The sequence below is a fragment of the Balaenoptera musculus genome, chromosome 10, assembly GCF_009873245.2.
Source record: "Balaenoptera musculus isolate JJ_BM4_2016_0621 chromosome 10, mBalMus1.pri.v3, whole genome shotgun sequence".
NCBI classification, from domain to species: domain Eukaryota; kingdom Metazoa; phylum Chordata; class Mammalia; order Artiodactyla; family Balaenopteridae; genus Balaenoptera; species Balaenoptera musculus.
Window position 1 is genome coordinate 13,116,144 of NC_045794.1, and position 18,297 is coordinate 13,134,440.

An 18,297-nucleotide genomic window follows, 5' to 3' on the forward strand; every position below is an offset into this window, starting at 1 on the left:
TATGGGCCATTCTTTTCTCCTGTAGCCTCCACCTCTCTCTGGAGCTCATCCCATCAGCATCCAAGCATACATCCAAACATTCTATTTTTTTTTAAAATAAATGTATTTACTTATTTTTGGCTGTGTTGGGTCTTCGTTGCTGTGCACGGGCTTTCTCTAGTTGCGGCGAGCGGGGGCTACTCTTCATTGCGGTGCACGGGCTTCTCATTGCGGTGGCTTCTCTTGTGGAGCACGGGCTCTAGGCGCACGGGCTTCAGTAGTTGTGGCGCACGGGCTTAGTTACTCCGTGGCACGTGGGATCTTCCCGGTCCCTGCATTGGCAGGTGGATTCTTAACCACTGCGCCACCAGGGAAGTCCCCATCCAAACATTCTTATCCAGTAAAAAAAAAAAAAAGCCTACATGTCACCATTCCTCCTCATCCCCAGCTGAGTCTCCCTTTCCATTCTCCCCTTTGTGGCTGAAATTCTTAAAAGAGCCGTATGTACTTGTTTCTCTTGAATCTGTTCTTTCCAAGATAACAATGCCCTGTTATTTTGCTATGCCCGGGAGATACTCTTCAGTCATTTAGCTTTGTCGTGCAGCAGCAGTTGACACAATGGACCGTTTCCTCCTGGAAACACTCTCTTGTCACGGCTTTGGTGACCCTACTTTCTTCAGTTTTTCCTCCGTGTTTCTGATTACTCCTGCGTCTTGTTTGCAAGCTCCTCTGCCTCCTCTGTCATCACTGAAGTGTCGGGTCCTCAAGTTCTGTCCCAGCAAACTCTCAGACTTCTCAGACTCTGCACACTCTCCCTTGGAAACCTCCTATCCTCACTGATTTCGGCTGTTCCCTGTGCTGAGGACCAAACCTCCAGAGCACGGAACCCGCATCTGTCTGACTCTGGAATCCGTGTTCCATTTCCCCACTAAAATGATTCCCCATGAAACGATGCTTTTCATCGATTAGTTTCACATAAGTAGACATTCAAATTCAGTGAATCTTGACCAAAGCAGAGAATCTAGCCATTTTAGAAAGAAATTCATTAAAAAATATTTACATTTCCCTCACTTTATTTACACTTTCTATTAAATACAGTTTTTTCCAGATCATTCAGAACTATTGTATCAGTGATTATAGGCACCTCATTTTATTTCACTTCTCTCTGTTGCATGCCACAGATTTTTGCAAATTGAAGGTTCGGGGTAACCTCATGTCAAGCAAGTCTGTAGGCACCGTTTTTCCAACAGCATTTGTTCACTTCATGTCTCTGTGTCGCATTTTGGAAATTCTCAGTATTTCAAACTTTTCCATTATTATTGTTATATTTATTATGGTGATCTGTGATCAGTGATCTTTGATGTTACCATGACAAAAAGATTATGACTTGCTGAAGGCTCAGATGATGGTTAGCATTTCTTAGCAATAAAATATTTTTTAATTAAGGTGTGTACATTGTTTTTTTAGACATAATGCTATTGCACATTTAATACATTAAAGTGTAGTATAAGCATAACTTTTATATGCACTGGGAAACTGAAAAATTCATGTGACTCGCTTTATTCTGATGTTTGGTTTATTGTGGTGGTTTGGAACTGAACCCGCAGTATCTCTGAGGTTTGCCTGTATATTATCCTGGAATCCGGTGATATTCTTAGGGGCTACTGAAGTCTCCAAGGTGACTTGCCCCATAGCTAATGGTCCAGACTGCTGTGCTGTTTTTGGATTTTGTATATCTTTTTATTTAAACATCTTTGTTATTGTTGTCGTGCCTGGTCCTTTGCTGTTAGGCTTTTTACTGTCAGCTCGTTATACTGTCCTTCCCTCACTCCTTTCCATCTGGGTACAGAAATGTGCACCATCTGACTTACTGCTCCGACAGTGGTTTTAACTGGAGAGGGTGTGGAATGTATTGCTGGTTCTCAGAATTATCTGACAGACATTTTCCGATTACTGGCCCCAGCTCCCTTCCTCACAGAATCTATCACATTCCCCTGAGTATGTGTGATATCAGAATTGGGGGTTGGATGTAAGGGAGGAGTAAGAGTCTACACTGAAAATCACTCCAGGTGATTTTAATTCCACCCCTTCTTCCCCTGCCATCCCATGGTCCTAAGGAGAAGCACTAACTTGGAGCATCTTTTTTTTGTTTGTTTGTTTTTAATATACTTCTAGTTCTTTTTTTTTGGCCCTGCCATGTGGCATGCTGGATCTTAGTTCCCCGACCAGGGATTGAACCTGTGCCCCCTGCACTGGAAGTGTGGAATCTTAACCACTGGACTGCCAGGGAAGTCCCCCAAAACTTCTAGTTCTTGATTCTACATAGTTTATGTGCCGCATAATCGAAGCATTGCTGGATTTACATATTGATTAATTAGTCCAAATCGTATCTCCCACGTGTTGCCATTTATTTAACCTGCTCTGCAGTTAGCCGTGAACAGCAGGCTTAAGGAACGGTGTTACTCTGGTGCGTTCAGCCAGAGAGACATCTACTTCTGTGCTCTTGGGGGGATAGTTCTCCTCTCCCTGGGAAGACTGTGCTCTGAGATGAAGAGAGCAGCTCTCCTGTGCTCTACCGGGAGAGAGGGGGGGTACCTAGCCCACCAGATGGGTCAACTGTCATTGGAGGCACAGACCCAGAAGGGATACATTGTGGAGGAAGAAGAGGGGGTCACTCCAGGAGACCCGAAATAGTTGGTCTGTGCAGGGTCTTTGCATTAGACAGAACTTGGTTGGAATCCTGGTGCTATCGTCAGTAGCTGTTTGCTCTTAGGCAGGTTACTTAACTTCTCTGTACCTTCTGTGAGGTAAAATAGGAATAGCGGTATCTACTTCATGGGGTCATAATAGGGATTAAATTAGATAATGTGCATAAATTGGTTATCCTGTTGCTTGGCCCAGATGAATCCCTCCTTGCCAACTGCGGTTTCCTCTCTTTCCCCCTCTTCCTCCTGATGAGGATAGTATGTTGTCAAGGGAAGTATCGACACAGCACATGCATTGAGTTAATGAAGAGGAACTCCCACGGGTTTTAGTATTTATAATTTTGCTAATTTACACTGAGTCCTTGGGCAAATACTTCACTTCTCTCTGCCTCCATTTAAATAAGCTACCAGTGAGGGGATAAGACATAAGGACTTCTGCAGTCTTTCAGAGCTACAACGGCCCGTGATTTTATATTTCGTGTTTTCATTGTCTGTGTGTATTATTCCAATGATAAGGGCTTGTAACACGGTATTTTTTAATGATGATATTGAAGTTGACACCTCAGTTGCGTTCCATAAACAGTTCTTTGAAGAAGGAATTCAGCAGAAGAGGGTCATCATCTTATAAACCTTATTGAGCAGGTTTTGAAAATTAAATGCATTCCATGTTCTGTAAATATACAGAGGTGTTCGTTTTTTACTTTTCTATGACCTTTCTCTCTCTGCTGCATGTATTTACCTAATACATTACCAGTGACATGGAAATGCTATCAGATTCAAGAATCTTCCAGGACCTTGAGCTTATTAAGAACCAGAACTGGCTTTACTAGTTTTTGGAAACCCATTCCACACTGGAGCACCAGCACACATGACTCCAAAGGTGTCTACTTCTGTGACATTCTTCCAGCATCGTGTGTCCGGAATCACAACTGGAAATATTGTTTGTCTTCTGTATCCAGAGCCTCACGTACTTTTTTTACCCCGTTCAATTCTTCAGCTTTGACTTGCTTTCCCAAATTTGGTTTGTGGAGTACATGCCTCATGACTCTCAAGAGCTTTAGGGTGAGAGAATGAAATATTCCAGCCGAAGCCACAGTATCTATCATTGTGTTGCATGCAAGTAGATCTTGAAAATCTTGACTCTGGGCAACAATTTATTTTTCTTATTCGCTTATTTTTACAAAAGGAGGGTGGTAGAAAGAACATCTGCTAAAAGAAGTTAGGATTTTTCTTTGTTTTGGAGAGCTGTTAATCATAGTATCTTACGAGAAAAGCAATCTCTAAATGTATAGACACTTTTTGGGGAGGAATCACATAACTCATAATCTGTGCTTTCTGTTTTGAGGGTTGTTTATAAAAGAAAAAATCTGGAGATACTTACGGCAGCTGTATGCTTTTATTTTATTATTATTTTTTTTAATGCTATGATTCTTCAAAACTTCAAATACTATTGACAAAAATGTGTGTGTTTTATCTCTTGCAGGTTATTTTACTACCTCGTGTTTTAGCTCATCTCTGTTTTAGTCTTACAAGATTAATTAGTTGCCTTAGTGGATGAAAACTGTTCTTGAACATTTTGTGGCTTTTTTAGATGAAAAGGTTGCTGTATAATTTTATATTAAGTGTTTGACTGTACATATAATTATCTTAAGAGTTATTTTCAGGCCACTCATGTGCAGTGTTGAACATCTTTCCGGTACTCAAAAAATAATTGCTTAGATATGTTCGTTAACAATTATTTTTTAAGTGACTTTGAATAGCATGAAATATAAAGGGAAATCTACTTCATGGCTTGTAGATAGGAGATACTGTCTGTAAACACTTGGATTCTTACTCAGTTCATAATTCCTATACATGAAAGCTTCACTAACATAGTTTTCTATGTCTACAGCAGTGCTTTTTCCAGAAAACTTAACAAGTTGCCAGCAGCCACAAAATTAGGAATCCGTTTTTCCTTTTAGGTGGGAGCCGGAAAGAAAGAGGATAATTTTAGGTAGAGAAAAGTAGAATGCTTTAGATGAGAGTTCCTGCTAACACGGGGAGGCAGAAGGTGGAGCCAGTGGTCACCCTGTTTCGGATGCTGTTTGAAACTGATGCAGTGTGAGCCCCTCCACCCTTGGAGCAGCACCCTCATGCACACAGGCCTTTCCCAGAGCGGCTGAGTTCTCTGAGTCCTACCAGGGACCACTCCACCAGCACAGCGCCGCCTGTTGTTCCCACTGGCAGTGACAAGCTGAAGGTCAGGCTGTGACCTCCGTTCCTCTTCCTCAGCGTAGCACCAGTAGGAGGGATGAGACGGGACAGACAGGAGACCACACCTCTGCTGGTTGTGCCGTTGTACTGATTAAGCATCTACAATGTAATCCATCCTGGGTTTCTCATATACCCACTCTCACTACTCCTGAAAACCTCGTTACAAGTCAAAACATTTATTATCAGGTGTTTTAATGTGACATCACTATGCCAGCCACTTCTCTGCTGTGTGTGTTTTGTTAAATTTTGCATTATTCGGACTAATTTGCAGTCGTGGTATTTGAATTCCATTTTCATTTGTCAGTCATCTTTTATAATAGCCTTCCAAATTATTATTTTTCTGGTATGTGAAAGGATTGTTCTTTCTTTTTTTTTTTTAAGTGGGGAATTTTCCGTTTCTGTAATGCTTGAATTTTTAACAATGAATATGTATTGTGAGTATGTGAGCAGAAAAATTAATAAATGCTCTAAGGAACATGTCATGATGTATGCAAAGACTTAACTATAAGGGTGTTTGCTGAAGTATTGTTTATAAGAGCAAAAAATCTGAAACCTTAAATATCCAATAATAGAAAGATGATTGAATATATTATTTACGACCATGCAATGGAAGATTGTACAGCCATTAAAAATTGTGCTACAGACCTGTATTTATTAATTTGGAAAGATGTCTATGATATATCAAAGGGGAAAAAAGCAGGTTATAAAATAATATGTGCCACATATAATCACACATTTTTTTTTTTTACAAAACAGTAGAATGGTTGATAGTTTCAAAAGCCCTCCCATGAGAAAAATACCTGGATGCTAAATAAATTACAACAGCATTTGTTGTAACTTTTTAACTTTTATTTTTGAATAATTTAAAACTTACAGAAAAGTTACAGAAATAGTACACAAAACTCCTGTTTTCTCTTCACTCAGATTCCCCAATTATAAAATTCTACCCCGTTTATCTTTTTGCTTTCCCTCTCTCTTTCTCTGTCTCTCTCTTTGTGTGTATGCAGATAGATATCAATAGATAGATAGATAGATTGATAGAGATATAGATATAATTTTTCTTCGAATTATTTGAGATTAACTTGCAGACATGTTGATCCATTACTATTAAATACTTCAGTGTGTATTTCCTAAAAAGAAGGACGCTCTTATACGAAGCCGCAGTACACCATCAAAGTCCGGAAATTAGCACTATCATACTATCATTAAATCCACAGACTTTGTTCAGGTTTTGCAGATTATCCTAGTAATGTTTTAATTAGGTCCAAATTCAATTGTTACATGTCTCTTTAGGCTTCTTCAATCTGGAATAGTCCTCAATCTTTCCTTGTGTTTGAAGAATAGAGGTCTATTATTTTGTAAAGTGTACCTCAGTTCGGGTGTGTTGCGTGTTTCCTCATGATTAGGTTCAAGTTAGGTATTTTTGATAGGAATAACACTGAACTTTTGCTCTGTTCTTCTCAGTGCATTATTTCAGGAGTCCCAAGATGTTGATTTGTCCCATTATTGATGATGTTACTTTTTTACTTGGCTAATATGGTTTCTGCCAAGTTTCTCCATTGTAAAATTAATAAGTATTTTGTATTTTAATAGGTAATTAACATCCATTATGAATGGAGATATTTTGAGACTATGTTAATATCCTGTTCCTTATCTAACTTGTACTCAGTTGTTTTAGTGTTCATTGATAATTCTTCAGTTATTACTCCAGTAGTTGCCAAATGGTGATTTTCTAATTCCATCATTTCTTCTATACTTATTAGTTAGCATTACCTTCTCCTCCCTCCCTTTCTTCCTCTCTGTAAGAACTCATGGGTGCCTATTTTACTCAGTTGGTTATAATCCATTACTATCATTATTTATTTTGGTACTCAAATTGTCCCAGATTTGGAAAGTGGCAGCTGCTTCAGACTGGCTCCTCTGTCCTTTTGACATGTTTCCGTTTTTCTCTAAGACCGTCCTTGTAATTCTTATAAAAGATATTTCCGGCTTATTTTCAGCTTTCTCTGCCCCAGGCTTGGAATCAGCCATCTTCCCAAGGAGCTCTGCTTCCTTTTATTGAAGACTGGTATTTAGAAACCAAGATCTGGGTGCTAGGTGTACTCATTGCTACAGGGTTGTTGTTTCTAGGCCTTCTCAGTGGAAAGCTCTACAAAATATGTGAATGTATACAATACACATACAAACACGCATACATCTGTCTGTATCTATCTATCTGTCTTAGAAACATGAGTTCATGCAGATAACTTCCATTACAAGCCAACAGCACATGGTTTATTCTTGCCCTCTCCTTTTCTATATTTATGCCTCTTTTTCTTGTCAGTGAGAAATTTTCCTCCCATTTTCATCAGTATAGTTACTTATTTGCTCAATTCCCTTGTATGTAACAATCTCTTGACCGTGCAGGCTGTCTCCCTGGCCCAGCACTGCATACTCAGGCTGGTTGTGCTTTACCAAGTTTTCCAGAATTCCCAACCCTCACTGGTAAGAGCGTCCCTCAATGTGTAGAAAACACTTTGAGAATTTTTGAAGGAAGATGCTTTGAAAACTTGGAGGATTCTTAATTCTTTTGGGTAATGATTCCTAATGAGGAATTTTTTGGAAGGAGATCTCTTGCACTTATTACTTCACTTGTAATTTCCTCCACATGTATAGTCCTGTAGCAATTATATAAATCTACATCCTGCTGCTGTCCTTTCCTGCAAATGTAGGAGGAAACCCACCCATTAGTTTTTCCATTGTTTTGCTTATTCATATTGTAAGGAAAGTGAAAGTTGAGTATGGTAAAGGACATTGTGACTTGAGATTGACTAGGTTACATTTCAGCCATCAGGTTGCTTTGATGCGCATATGGCATTTATCTAGTTTCCAGGGTGACTATTAACTGCAGTGTCAGGTGCTCATAACTACCTGTGCTTCTTGTGGCTTCCATGGTTTGTGTTGGAGTGAAACGGTTTATTTATTTATTTTTTTTGTAAGTAAGATCTGTAAATTCTAAGTATATTTTTATAAGTATTAGGACAGTACTTGATTTGATTTGTTTTTTAAAGTTATTTTTGGATTTCAGAAACTACATAAGGAAAAATATAGAAAACTAGTATGGAATAATTAAATGCTTAGCAAATGCCTGGTACTCTTCTAGCTACATGTATTCTTTTATTTAATCTTCCCCAAAATATGTGAGCAAACTGAAGCCCCCTAAGTAATTTAGGCTTAGAAAAATTGTAATTCCTACAAGTTTACATGACTAGCAAGTAGCCAAAACTGTCTTATACCAGCAGTCTCTGCTATCCAAAGGAGCATGGGCTCTGAGTTAAGACAAACAAAGCTAAAAGAAGTTTGTGATATAGTAAACTAGACTTCTGTTCTAGTGCCCCAAAGAGGTCGTATCTTATGTTCTTTAGGAAACGTAGCTCATGGTGTCCTCTGCTTTTACCAGTCCCTTTGTGCTCTGACCGTGATACGCACTCAGCAGAAACTGTAACAGTATCACCGCCACTACCAGCAGCAGGAGAACAAGTGACTGACATTCCCTGATTGTTAACTAGGTGCTGGATACTGTCCTTGGAACTTTTAATGTATAGTAACCTATTTAATGCTCGAAATAACTCCACAAAATATGTGAACCTCTCTTATCCCCATTTTATAGATGAGAAAACCAAGGCAACGGTTAAGTAATTTTGTGTAGATCAAACAACAACGTAGTTTATACCTTCTTTTTTTTTTTTTTTTTTTTTAAATTATTTATTTATTTATTTATGGCTGTGTTGGGTCTTCGTTTCTGTGCGAGGGCTTTCTCTAGTTGTGGCAAGTGGGGGCCACTCTTCATCGCGGTGCGCAGGCCTCTCACCATCGCGGCCCCTCCTGTTGTGGAGCACAGGCTCCAGACGCGCAGGCTCAGTAATTGTGGCTCACGGGCCCAGTTGCTCCGCGGCATGTGGGATCTTCCCAGACCAGGGCTCGAACCCATGTCCCCTGCATTGGCAGGCAGATTCTCAACCACTGCGCCTCCGTGGAAGCCCCAACAACGCAGTTTAGAGCTAGGGTCTGAATCCAGCCGTCGGAGCACCCACACTGTTGCCCACTACACCATACTTCCCCAGTCTTCTGTATGTGTTATACTGGAGTCGTGGGTTAAAAACTAATGAAAACAATTCTGATTAAGCTGAAAAGGGATTTGTTAGGAGGATGTAGAGTAGCTCACTGAATCAGTGGGAAGCCTGGAGAACCAGGCTTAGAAAACAAGCAGGACCATGAAAGAGTAGGGAGCCGAGAATAAGCCAGCTGTGCCACAGGAAGAGGCTGCTTACAGGGCCACTGCTGGTGTTGCTTCCACCGGCCAGCACGGGTACCATGCTGCTGGCTGGTGGCCTCTGGACTCTTGGATCTGCTGCCATTGCTGATGCTGCAGTACTGAGGAAAATCCCTAACTGTTCTTCATCTTTGCATCACTCAGTAAGATTCAAAGGACCAAGGAGAAGCATTCATTTGATGGAGCCCAGGCAACGCTTTAAAAAGGCCAGACTTGGTGTGTGCGTCTTGATGTAACTGTCCTGGTATACTCTGGGCAGAATGGTTACAGAAACAACCACTTTCCCAATGTCGATTTTTAAAGATTTAAGTTATTTGCTCAGAAAACCTTGATCCTGTTATGTGGTGAAATAGGTCAGTAAAATGATTTGAGGAGTTGGCAGTTAAAGAATCAGAAGGCACTAGTCCCATATTTGTTAAATCCAGTTAAGCTTGAAGTGACCATTTTTGGTTCATTCTGTTTGGATCATGGATTAAAAAGCGTAAACTCCAGGTGGCTGATAATTGAGTCATAAAATACATCTGGTTTTTCTGGTTAATTTTAACTGTAGGTGAAGAAATTCACTGGGTCAAAAGGTAATATGTTTTAGAAAAAGGCTGGTGGTAATTTTGTTCATAAACATGCTCAGGATCAATGTTTTAAGAATTTTGCTATACAGGCCAAAGTTCACTTTAACAAATGCTGTGATAAAAGATTTTCAAGCCTTATCTGATGGCTCACTGGCTGTAAGCACTAATCCGTATAACAAAATTTCGGTGCAGTACAAAGAGTTGGCTGGGTCAGGCCATGCAGCATGATTTGACTTTTATCACACAACACTTAGTGAAAATTCATTTTACTAGAATTCTGAGCTTAATGATTAAACTTTTTGAGTGCTTACTGTAAGACAGGCAATGTGTGAAGTACTGTATATATATCTTCTCTTTTAGTCCTCATATAACCCTATAAAGTAAATATTGTTACTGACACTTTAAGGATGGAAGTGAGGCTGAGAGAAGTAACTTGCCTGAGGTCACACAGGAAGTGACAGAGTTGGGTTTTAAATCCACATTTGTTTCACTCTTAAGCTTGCTTTTGATGGCAACATTGTACTAGGTAGAAAAATCATTAATTAAATCATAAGTTAACTGCAGATTAGCCTTCTTCTTTTCTTTTTAAAAATTTTTAAATTTTATTTATTTTTTTGTACAGCAGGTTCTTATTAGTCATCCATTTTATACACATCAGTGTATACATGTCAATCCCAATCGCCCAATTCATCACACCACCACCACCCTCAACCCCCGCCGCTTTCCCCCCTTAGTGTCCATACGTTTGTTCTCTACATCTGTGTCTCAATTTCTGCCCTGCAAACCAGTTCATCTGTACCATTTTTCTAGGTTCCACATATATGCGTTAATATACGATATTTGTTTTTCTCTTTCTGACTTACTTCACTCTGTATGACAGTCTCTAGATCCATCCACGTCTCAACAAATGACCCAATTTCGTTCCTTTTTATGGCTGAGTAATATTCCATTGTATATATGTACCACATCTTCTTTATCCATTCGTCTGTTGATGGGCATTTAGGTTGCTTCCATGACCTGGCTATTGTAAATAGTGCTGCAGTGACCATTTGGGGTGCATGTGTCTTTTTGAATTATGGTTTTCTCTGGGCATATGCCCAGTAGTGGGATTGCTGGATCATATGATAATTCTATTTTTAGTTTTTTAAGGAACCTCCATACTGTTCTCCATAGTGACCGTATCAGTTTACATTCCCACCAACAGTGCAAGAGGGTTCCCTTTTCTCCACACCCTCTCCAGCATTTGTTGTTTGTAGATTTTCTGATGAAGCCCATTCTAACTGGTGTGAGGTGATACCTCATTGTAGTTTTGACTTTCATTTCTCTAATAATTAGTGATGTTGAGCAGCTTTTCATGTGCTTCTTGGCCATCTGTATGTCTTCTTTGAATAAGTGTCTATTTAGGTCTTCTGCCCATTTTTGGATTGGCTTGTTTGTTTTATTAATATTGAGCTGCATGAGCTGTTTATATATTTTGGAGATTAATCCTTTGTCCGTTGCTTCATTTGCAAATATTTTCTCCCATTCTGAGGGTTGTCTTTTCGTCTTGTTTTTGGTTTCCTTTGAGGAGCAAAAGCTTTTAAGTTTCATTAGGTTCCATTTGTTTATTTTTGTTTTTATTTTCATTACTCTAGGAGGTGGATCAAAAAAGATCTTGCTGTGATTTATGTCATAGAGTGTTCTGCCTATATTTTCATCTGAGAGTTTTATAGTGTCCTGTCTTACATTTAGGTCTCGAATCCATTTTGAGTTTATTTTTGTGTATGGTGTTAGGGAATGTTCTAATTTCATTCTTTTACATGTAGCTGTCCAGTTTTCCCAGCACCACTTATTGAAGAGACTGTCTTTTCTCCATTGTATATCCTTGCCTCCTTTGTCATAGATTAGTTGACCATAGGTGCGTGGGTTTAACTCTGGGCTTTCTATCTTGTTCCATTGATCAATGTTTCTGTTTTTGTGCCAGTACCATATTGTCTTGATTACTGTAGCTTTGTAGTATAGTCTGAAGTCAGGGGTCTGATTCCTCCAACTCTGTTTTTTTCCCTCAAGACTGCTTTGGCTGTTCAGGGTCTTTTGTGTCTCCATAAAAATTTAAAAATTTTTTGTTCTAGTTCCGTAAAAAATGCCATTGGTAATTTGATAGGGATTGCATTGAATCTGTAGATGGCTTTGGGTAGTATAGTCATTTTCACAATATTGATTCTTCCAATCCAAGAACATGGTATATCTCTCCATCTGTTGGTATCATCTTTAATTTCTTTCATGAGTGTCTTATAGTTTTCTGCATACAGGTCTTTTGGCTCCCTAGGTAGGTTTATTCCTAGGTATTTTATTCGTTTTGTTGCAGTGGTAAATGGGAGTGCTTCCTTAATTTCTCTTTCAGATTTTTCATCATTAGTGTATAGGAATGCAAGAGATTTCTATGCATTAATTTTGTATCCTGCAACTTTACCAAATTCATTGATTAGCTCTAGTAGTTTTCTGGTGGGATCTTTAGGATTCTCTATGTAAAGTATCATATCATCTGCAAACAGTGACAGTTTTACTTCTTCTTTTCCAATTTGTATTCCTTTTATTTCTTTTCTTTTTTTTTTTTGGCTGCGTTGGGTCTTCGTTGCTGCACGCGGGTTTTCTCTAGTTGCGGCGAGCAGGGACTACTCTTCGTTGCGGTGCGCAGGCTTCTCATCACAGTGGCTTCTCTTGTTGCGGAGCACGGGCTCTAGGCATGCGGGTTTCAGTAGTTGTGGCATGCGGGCTCTAGAGCGCAGGCTCAGTAGTTGCGGCGCATGGGCTTAGTTGCTCTGCAGCATGTGGGATCTTCCTGGACCAGGGCTCGAACCTGTGTCCCCTGCATTGGCAGGTGGATTCTTAACCACTACGCCACCAGGGAAGCCCTCCTTTTATTTCTTTTTCTTCTCTGATTGCTGTGGCTAGGACTTCCAAAACTATGTTGAATAATAGTGGTGAGAGTGGACATCCTTGTCTTGTTCCTAATCTTAGAGGAAATGCTTTCAGTTTTTCAACATTGAGAATGATGTTTGCTGTGGGTTTGTCGTATATGGCCTTTATTATGTTGAGGTAGGTTCCCTCTATGCGCACTTTCTGGAGAGTTTTTATCATAAATGGGTGTTGAATTTTGTTGAAAGCTTTTTCTGCATCTATTGAGATGATCATATGGTTTTTCTTCTTCAATTTGTTAATATGGTGTATCACATTGATTGATTTGCATATATTGAAGAATCCTTGCATCCCTGGGATAAATCCCACTTGATCATGGTGTATGATCCTTTTAATGTGTTGTTGGATTCTGTTTGCTAGTATTTTGTTGAGGATTTTTGCATCTATATTCATCAGTGGTATTGGTCTGTAATTTTCTTTTTTTGTAGTATCTTTGTCTGGTTTTGGTATCAGGGTGATGGTGGCCTCATAGAATGAGTTTGGGAGTGTTCCTTCCTCTGCAGTTTTTTGGAAGAGCTTGAGAAGGATGGGTGTTAGCTCTTCTCTAAATGTTTGATGGAATTCACCTGTGAAGCCATCTGGTCCTGAACTTCTGTTTGTTCGAAGATTTTTAATCACAGTTGCAATTTCATTACTTGTGATTGGTCTGTTCATATTTTCTATTTCTTCCTAGTTCAGTCTCGGAAGGTTGTGCATTTCTAAGAATGTGTCCATTTCTTCCAGGTTGTCCATTTTATTGGTGTAGAGTTGCTTGTAGTAGTCTCTTAGGATGCTTTGTGTTTCTGCAGTGTCGTAACTTCTCCTTTTTCATTTCTAATTTATCAATTTGAGTCCTCTCCCTCTTTTTCTTGATGAGTCTGGCTAATGGTTTATCGACTTTGTTTATCTTCTCAAAGAACCAGCTTTTAGTTTTATTGATCTTTGCTATTGTTTTCTTTGTTTCTATTTCATTTATTTCTGCTCTGATCTTTATGATTTCTTTCCTTCTGCTAACTTTGGGTTTTGTTTGTTCTTCTTTCTCTAGTTCCTTTAGGTGTAAGGTTAGATTGTTTATTTGAGATTTTTCTTGTTTCTTGAGGTAGGCTTGTATAGCTATAAACTTCCCTCTTAGAACTGCTTTTGCTGCATCCCATAGGTTTTGGGTTGTCGAGTTTTCATTGTCATTTGTTTCTAGTTATTTTTTGATTTCCTTGAATTTTTTTTTTTTTTTTTCTTTTGGCCACACAGCACAGCATGTGGGATCTTAGTTCCCCGACCAGGGATCAAATCCCTGTCCTCTGCCGTGGCAGCACAGAGGCTTAACCATTGGACCACCAGTGAAGTCCCTAGCCTTCTTGAATTTTTAGATCAAGAGATTTCCTTGTCATTTGTTCTTAGAGGACAACTTTCTCTTTTTAGATTTGGTAACTCAGTAAATGTCATTCCATCCAAGATTTATGCTCTGAGTTAAAAGAGTACAAACTATTATTGCCACACAGTCTTTGGCTGTTTATACCATTCTCACATGTTGTCATATTGGATGTGTGGGTAAGATGATTTTCTCATAGTTTACGTGGGACAAACAGGGTAAGGTGGGAGGTGTGGCATCTCAGATCGTCTCTAATACTCAAAACTACTGATTATTAGGGATTTGTGAAAATATTCAATTCTTTCTTAAAAAGCCTGTGGGTACCTCTTGGAGGCAATGAACACTGGACTTTACTGTGCATCTTGTAATAGAATCCTTGCCTTTATTTGTGTTCAGTTTTCACTGTCGAGGTTCAGGTTAAGTTCAAGTTTTCTAGGATTGAGAAGACAAGTTTTGTTTATCTTGTTATGACTTTCATGGTTTGACTGAGTTTGCTGACTTGAGACTAATTTTTTTTTTTTTTTTTTAATCCAACTGCTTTCAGAGTGCTATATGGAGTTCTAGAAAGCCAAATGTGCTATTGGGGTCAGGGGTTAATAGATTCAAAGCTGCATCTCTGAATTCCTCTACAGGTGGATTTGTGTACGTACATCCGTCACTACCTGGCCAGGCTTAACACTTTATAGTCCGATATATAGACACATACCCTGGCAGATAGTGGGGCAAGCTCTTATGTCTTTATTACCATTAGCAGAGCTCTCAGGAAAGGCCTGCTTTATATTCCAACAAGAGAACTTATTTTGTGTGAATGTGAGAATAAATAAGGACCTGAGGATTTTTTTCTTTAGTTTGCAAAGTAGCATACCTCTGTATATCTGGTAGATGGATTTCTTTTTTATTCTAAGTAACCATCATATGGAAGCGGTAAAAACTATTTGTAATTTGCATGTCATTATAATGATATTTTAAAAGCTCCATGGCTCAGGACCTTGGGCCAGGGCATAGAAAGAGTTTCATGGTAGCAAACTAAGCATTCCTTGTAACAGGATGTGAACTGCAACAGAATGCTTGAGGCGATATTAAATTGGGGTGATTTTTAGAAAGTGACAAATGGTTTATGTTTCCTAAATCTGAGATGGGTTCTACCAGCTCTGAATGGCTGCCAAGTTATGTTATCACTTGCCTGCTTTGTAACTGCCTCAATTATTTCCTTCCCCAGCCCTGTATGATGAGATTCGTCAGTTTCGCAAGGCCTGTGGGGAGGCTCATCTCAAAACCATCTTAGCAACAGGAGAACTTGGATCTCTTACGAATGTCTACAAAGCCAGTATGATAGCAATGATGGCAGGTAAGCCAGGTTTTATATTGAAATGATGGTATATATTGATGTTTTTAGAAGAAATAAGTGAGTCAGAGCATTTGGCTATTAGCTGAAAGTGCTAACCACTTGGAGTTTGTTTTGGTGGGGGGTCAGATACTTTATGAATACATGTGCAGTGGGAAATGGTCGCAAACTTGGCTTTCTTCCACATTTTTTGGTGGCATTTCATCACTGCACTATCCTTGTAAGGCAGTAGATGGCTCTCTTGTTAGTGAATTGCCTTCTGCGTTATTCTTTGATTATTCATTCATCAACATATGTTAGACAGGAATTTCTTTAACTGACTTCTTCCTCTCTGTGAATTTAGGGTTTGATTTTTCTCAGAGATCCATATCCGTACTGTCTAAGGCAGCCTGTGCTTTGTTTGTGTTAATTTTTTCTTCTTAAATTTAGGGCAGTGTCATTGTTTTTTATATTTTGAAATGTAGCTTGACTTATTCTTTATCTTTACAAACAGCATGTCTAGCCAGTCATAAGCCCAAGGTTGAAACTTGGGAGTCATGCTGGATTGCTTTTTCTCACCTTCATATGAATCAGTGAACGAGTCTTGAGAGTTCTACTTTTTTACCGTACCTAATACGTCCTTGCTCCATTCTGTGTGCTGCTCTCTTAGACCACAGTCATTCCCCACATGGATCACTTCAACGGTCTCCTAACTAGTTTTCCCTGTCTCTACTTTTGTCCCCTTTCAATCTGTTCTCCACACTGTTGCCAGAATCATCTCTTTAAAATGCCAATTTGGTTGTGGTACTGCTTGCTGAAAATCCTTCAGCGGCTCCCCCTCATTTTCAAGATACAATATAAATTCCTTCAGCCCGACTTTAAAAGAGGACCGTCCCAGGGAATTCCCTGGTGGTCCAGTGGTTAGGACTCCACACGTCCACTGCAAGGGGCCCAGGTTCGATCCCTGGTCGGGGAACTAAGATCCTGCAAGACGTGTGGCACGGCCAAAAAAATAAAAATAAAAATAAAAAAGGTCTTTCTCAAGACCCTGCCTGTGCCTCTGCCATCGCCTCATTTTCCCTGCATACCATATGCTCCAGCTCTATGGAATTACCCGCTGTGGTCTGCACATGGCACCGTACAATCCTTTGGAATCTTTGTACCTGCTGTGTCCCTGCCTGGAATGCCTTTTGCCCAAATAACTCTTGAACATCTTTAGATTCAGCATAGTTGTCACTCTTTTCGAGGATATTTCCCCAATACTGCTTCCTCCCCCACCACTTGGTTTATTATCCCCTCTGCATGCCCTCATAGTGTTCTGTTAAAACGTCTATCAGATAACTTATCATACTATGCTGTGACTCAGTATTGGACTTTTAGGTGCCCTACTAGTGGCTCCATGTTTGGAAGATACGTGACTCTTCAGGTCTTAAATCTGGGCCTTTGTTGTGGTCACCCTCTAGATTTTTCTACTCGTGCACTTTTTGAAGACTCAAACGAAGCATCGTTCCCTGGAACTCTACTGAAAATCAGCCAACTAGGCATTAATGAAGCTGTTACTCTGGTCACTGCTGCTGTATCCAAAAGATCTCTGCCCTGCTTGTTTCATTTAGAGCGAAATCTCTGAAAACCCAAGGATAGGGAAGAGTGGAACACTTTAAAGAGTGGGACATCAGTTATGTTGGCGTTTCAAAGGCCCCCAGTAATAGAAGATGCTGCAACTCTCAGGAACCTGGGCAAAGCCCATTGGAGTCTTAGGTAGACCAGTAGCCTCCCTTTTCGTGCTCCTCACCAGGACAAGCGAGTTAGCCCAGAATACCGTGATCCAGGTCACAGTGAAAGTATATTCATTCTGGGCCGGCAGCCAACCCTGTCCTACTCACTGCACCTACTGCATAGATAGGAACATGGTATTCGGTCCTCATGCTTGGACACTTCTGTTCCATCCTCCATCCCACCCATCACAGCCACAGACAGAAATGTGACTAGAAACACGCTCTCCCCTGTTCCTGTTGGCTTGTATCCGTGTCCATGTCATTGTTTATCTCCTTCATTTCTTCATCTAATCAGTGTCTATTACTGTGAGTAATATAACTTTGTCTGTGAGGTGTTTTACCAGATACTTCATTAATATACGATATTTGTTTTTCTCTTTCTGACTTACTTCACTCTGTATGACAGTCTCTAGATCCATCCATGTCTCAACAAATGACTCAATTTCGTTCCTTTTTATGGCTGAGTAATATTCCATTGTATATATGTACCACATCTTCTTTATCCATTCGTCTGTTGATGGGCATTTAGGTTGCTTCCATGACCTGGCTATTGTAAATAGTGCTGCAATGAACATTCGGGTGCATGTGTCTTTTTGAGTTACGGTTTTCTCTGGGTATATGCCCAGTAGTGGGATTGCTGGGTCATATGGTAATTCTATTTTTAGTTTTTTAAGGAACCTCCATATTGTTCTCCATAGTGGCTGTATCAATTTACATTCCCACCAACAGTGCAAGAGGGTTCCCTTTTCTCCACACCCTCTCCAGCATTTGTTGTTTGTAGATTTTCTGATGATGCCCATTCTAACAGGAGTGAGGTGATACCTCATTGTAGTTTTGATTTGCATTTCTCTAATAATTAGTGATGTTGAGCATCTTTTCATGTGCTTCGTGGCCGTCTGTATGTCTTCTTTGGAGAAATGTCTATTTAGGTCTTCTGCCCATTTTTGGATTGGGGTGTTTGTTTCTTTGATATTGAGCTGAATGAGCTGTTTATATATTTTGGAGATTAATCCTTTGTCCGTTGATTCATTTGCAAATATTTTCTCCCATTCTGAGGGTTGTCTTTTCGTCTTG

At 39.7% G+C, this 18,297-nt stretch overlaps 1 protein-coding gene across 1 annotated transcript in view; it reads left to right on the top strand.

The window, feature by feature from the left end:
* DERA (deoxyribose-phosphate aldolase) overlaps positions 1-18,297 on the top strand; it is a 124,501-nt gene that overhangs the window by 52,966 nt on the left and 53,238 nt on the right. Inside the window, exon 6 of the mRNA XM_036867174.1 lies at positions 15,344-15,472. Coding sequence (XP_036723069.1) covers positions 15,344-15,472 — 129 coding nt within the window. The remainder of the gene's footprint in view (positions 1-15,343; positions 15,473-18,297) is intronic.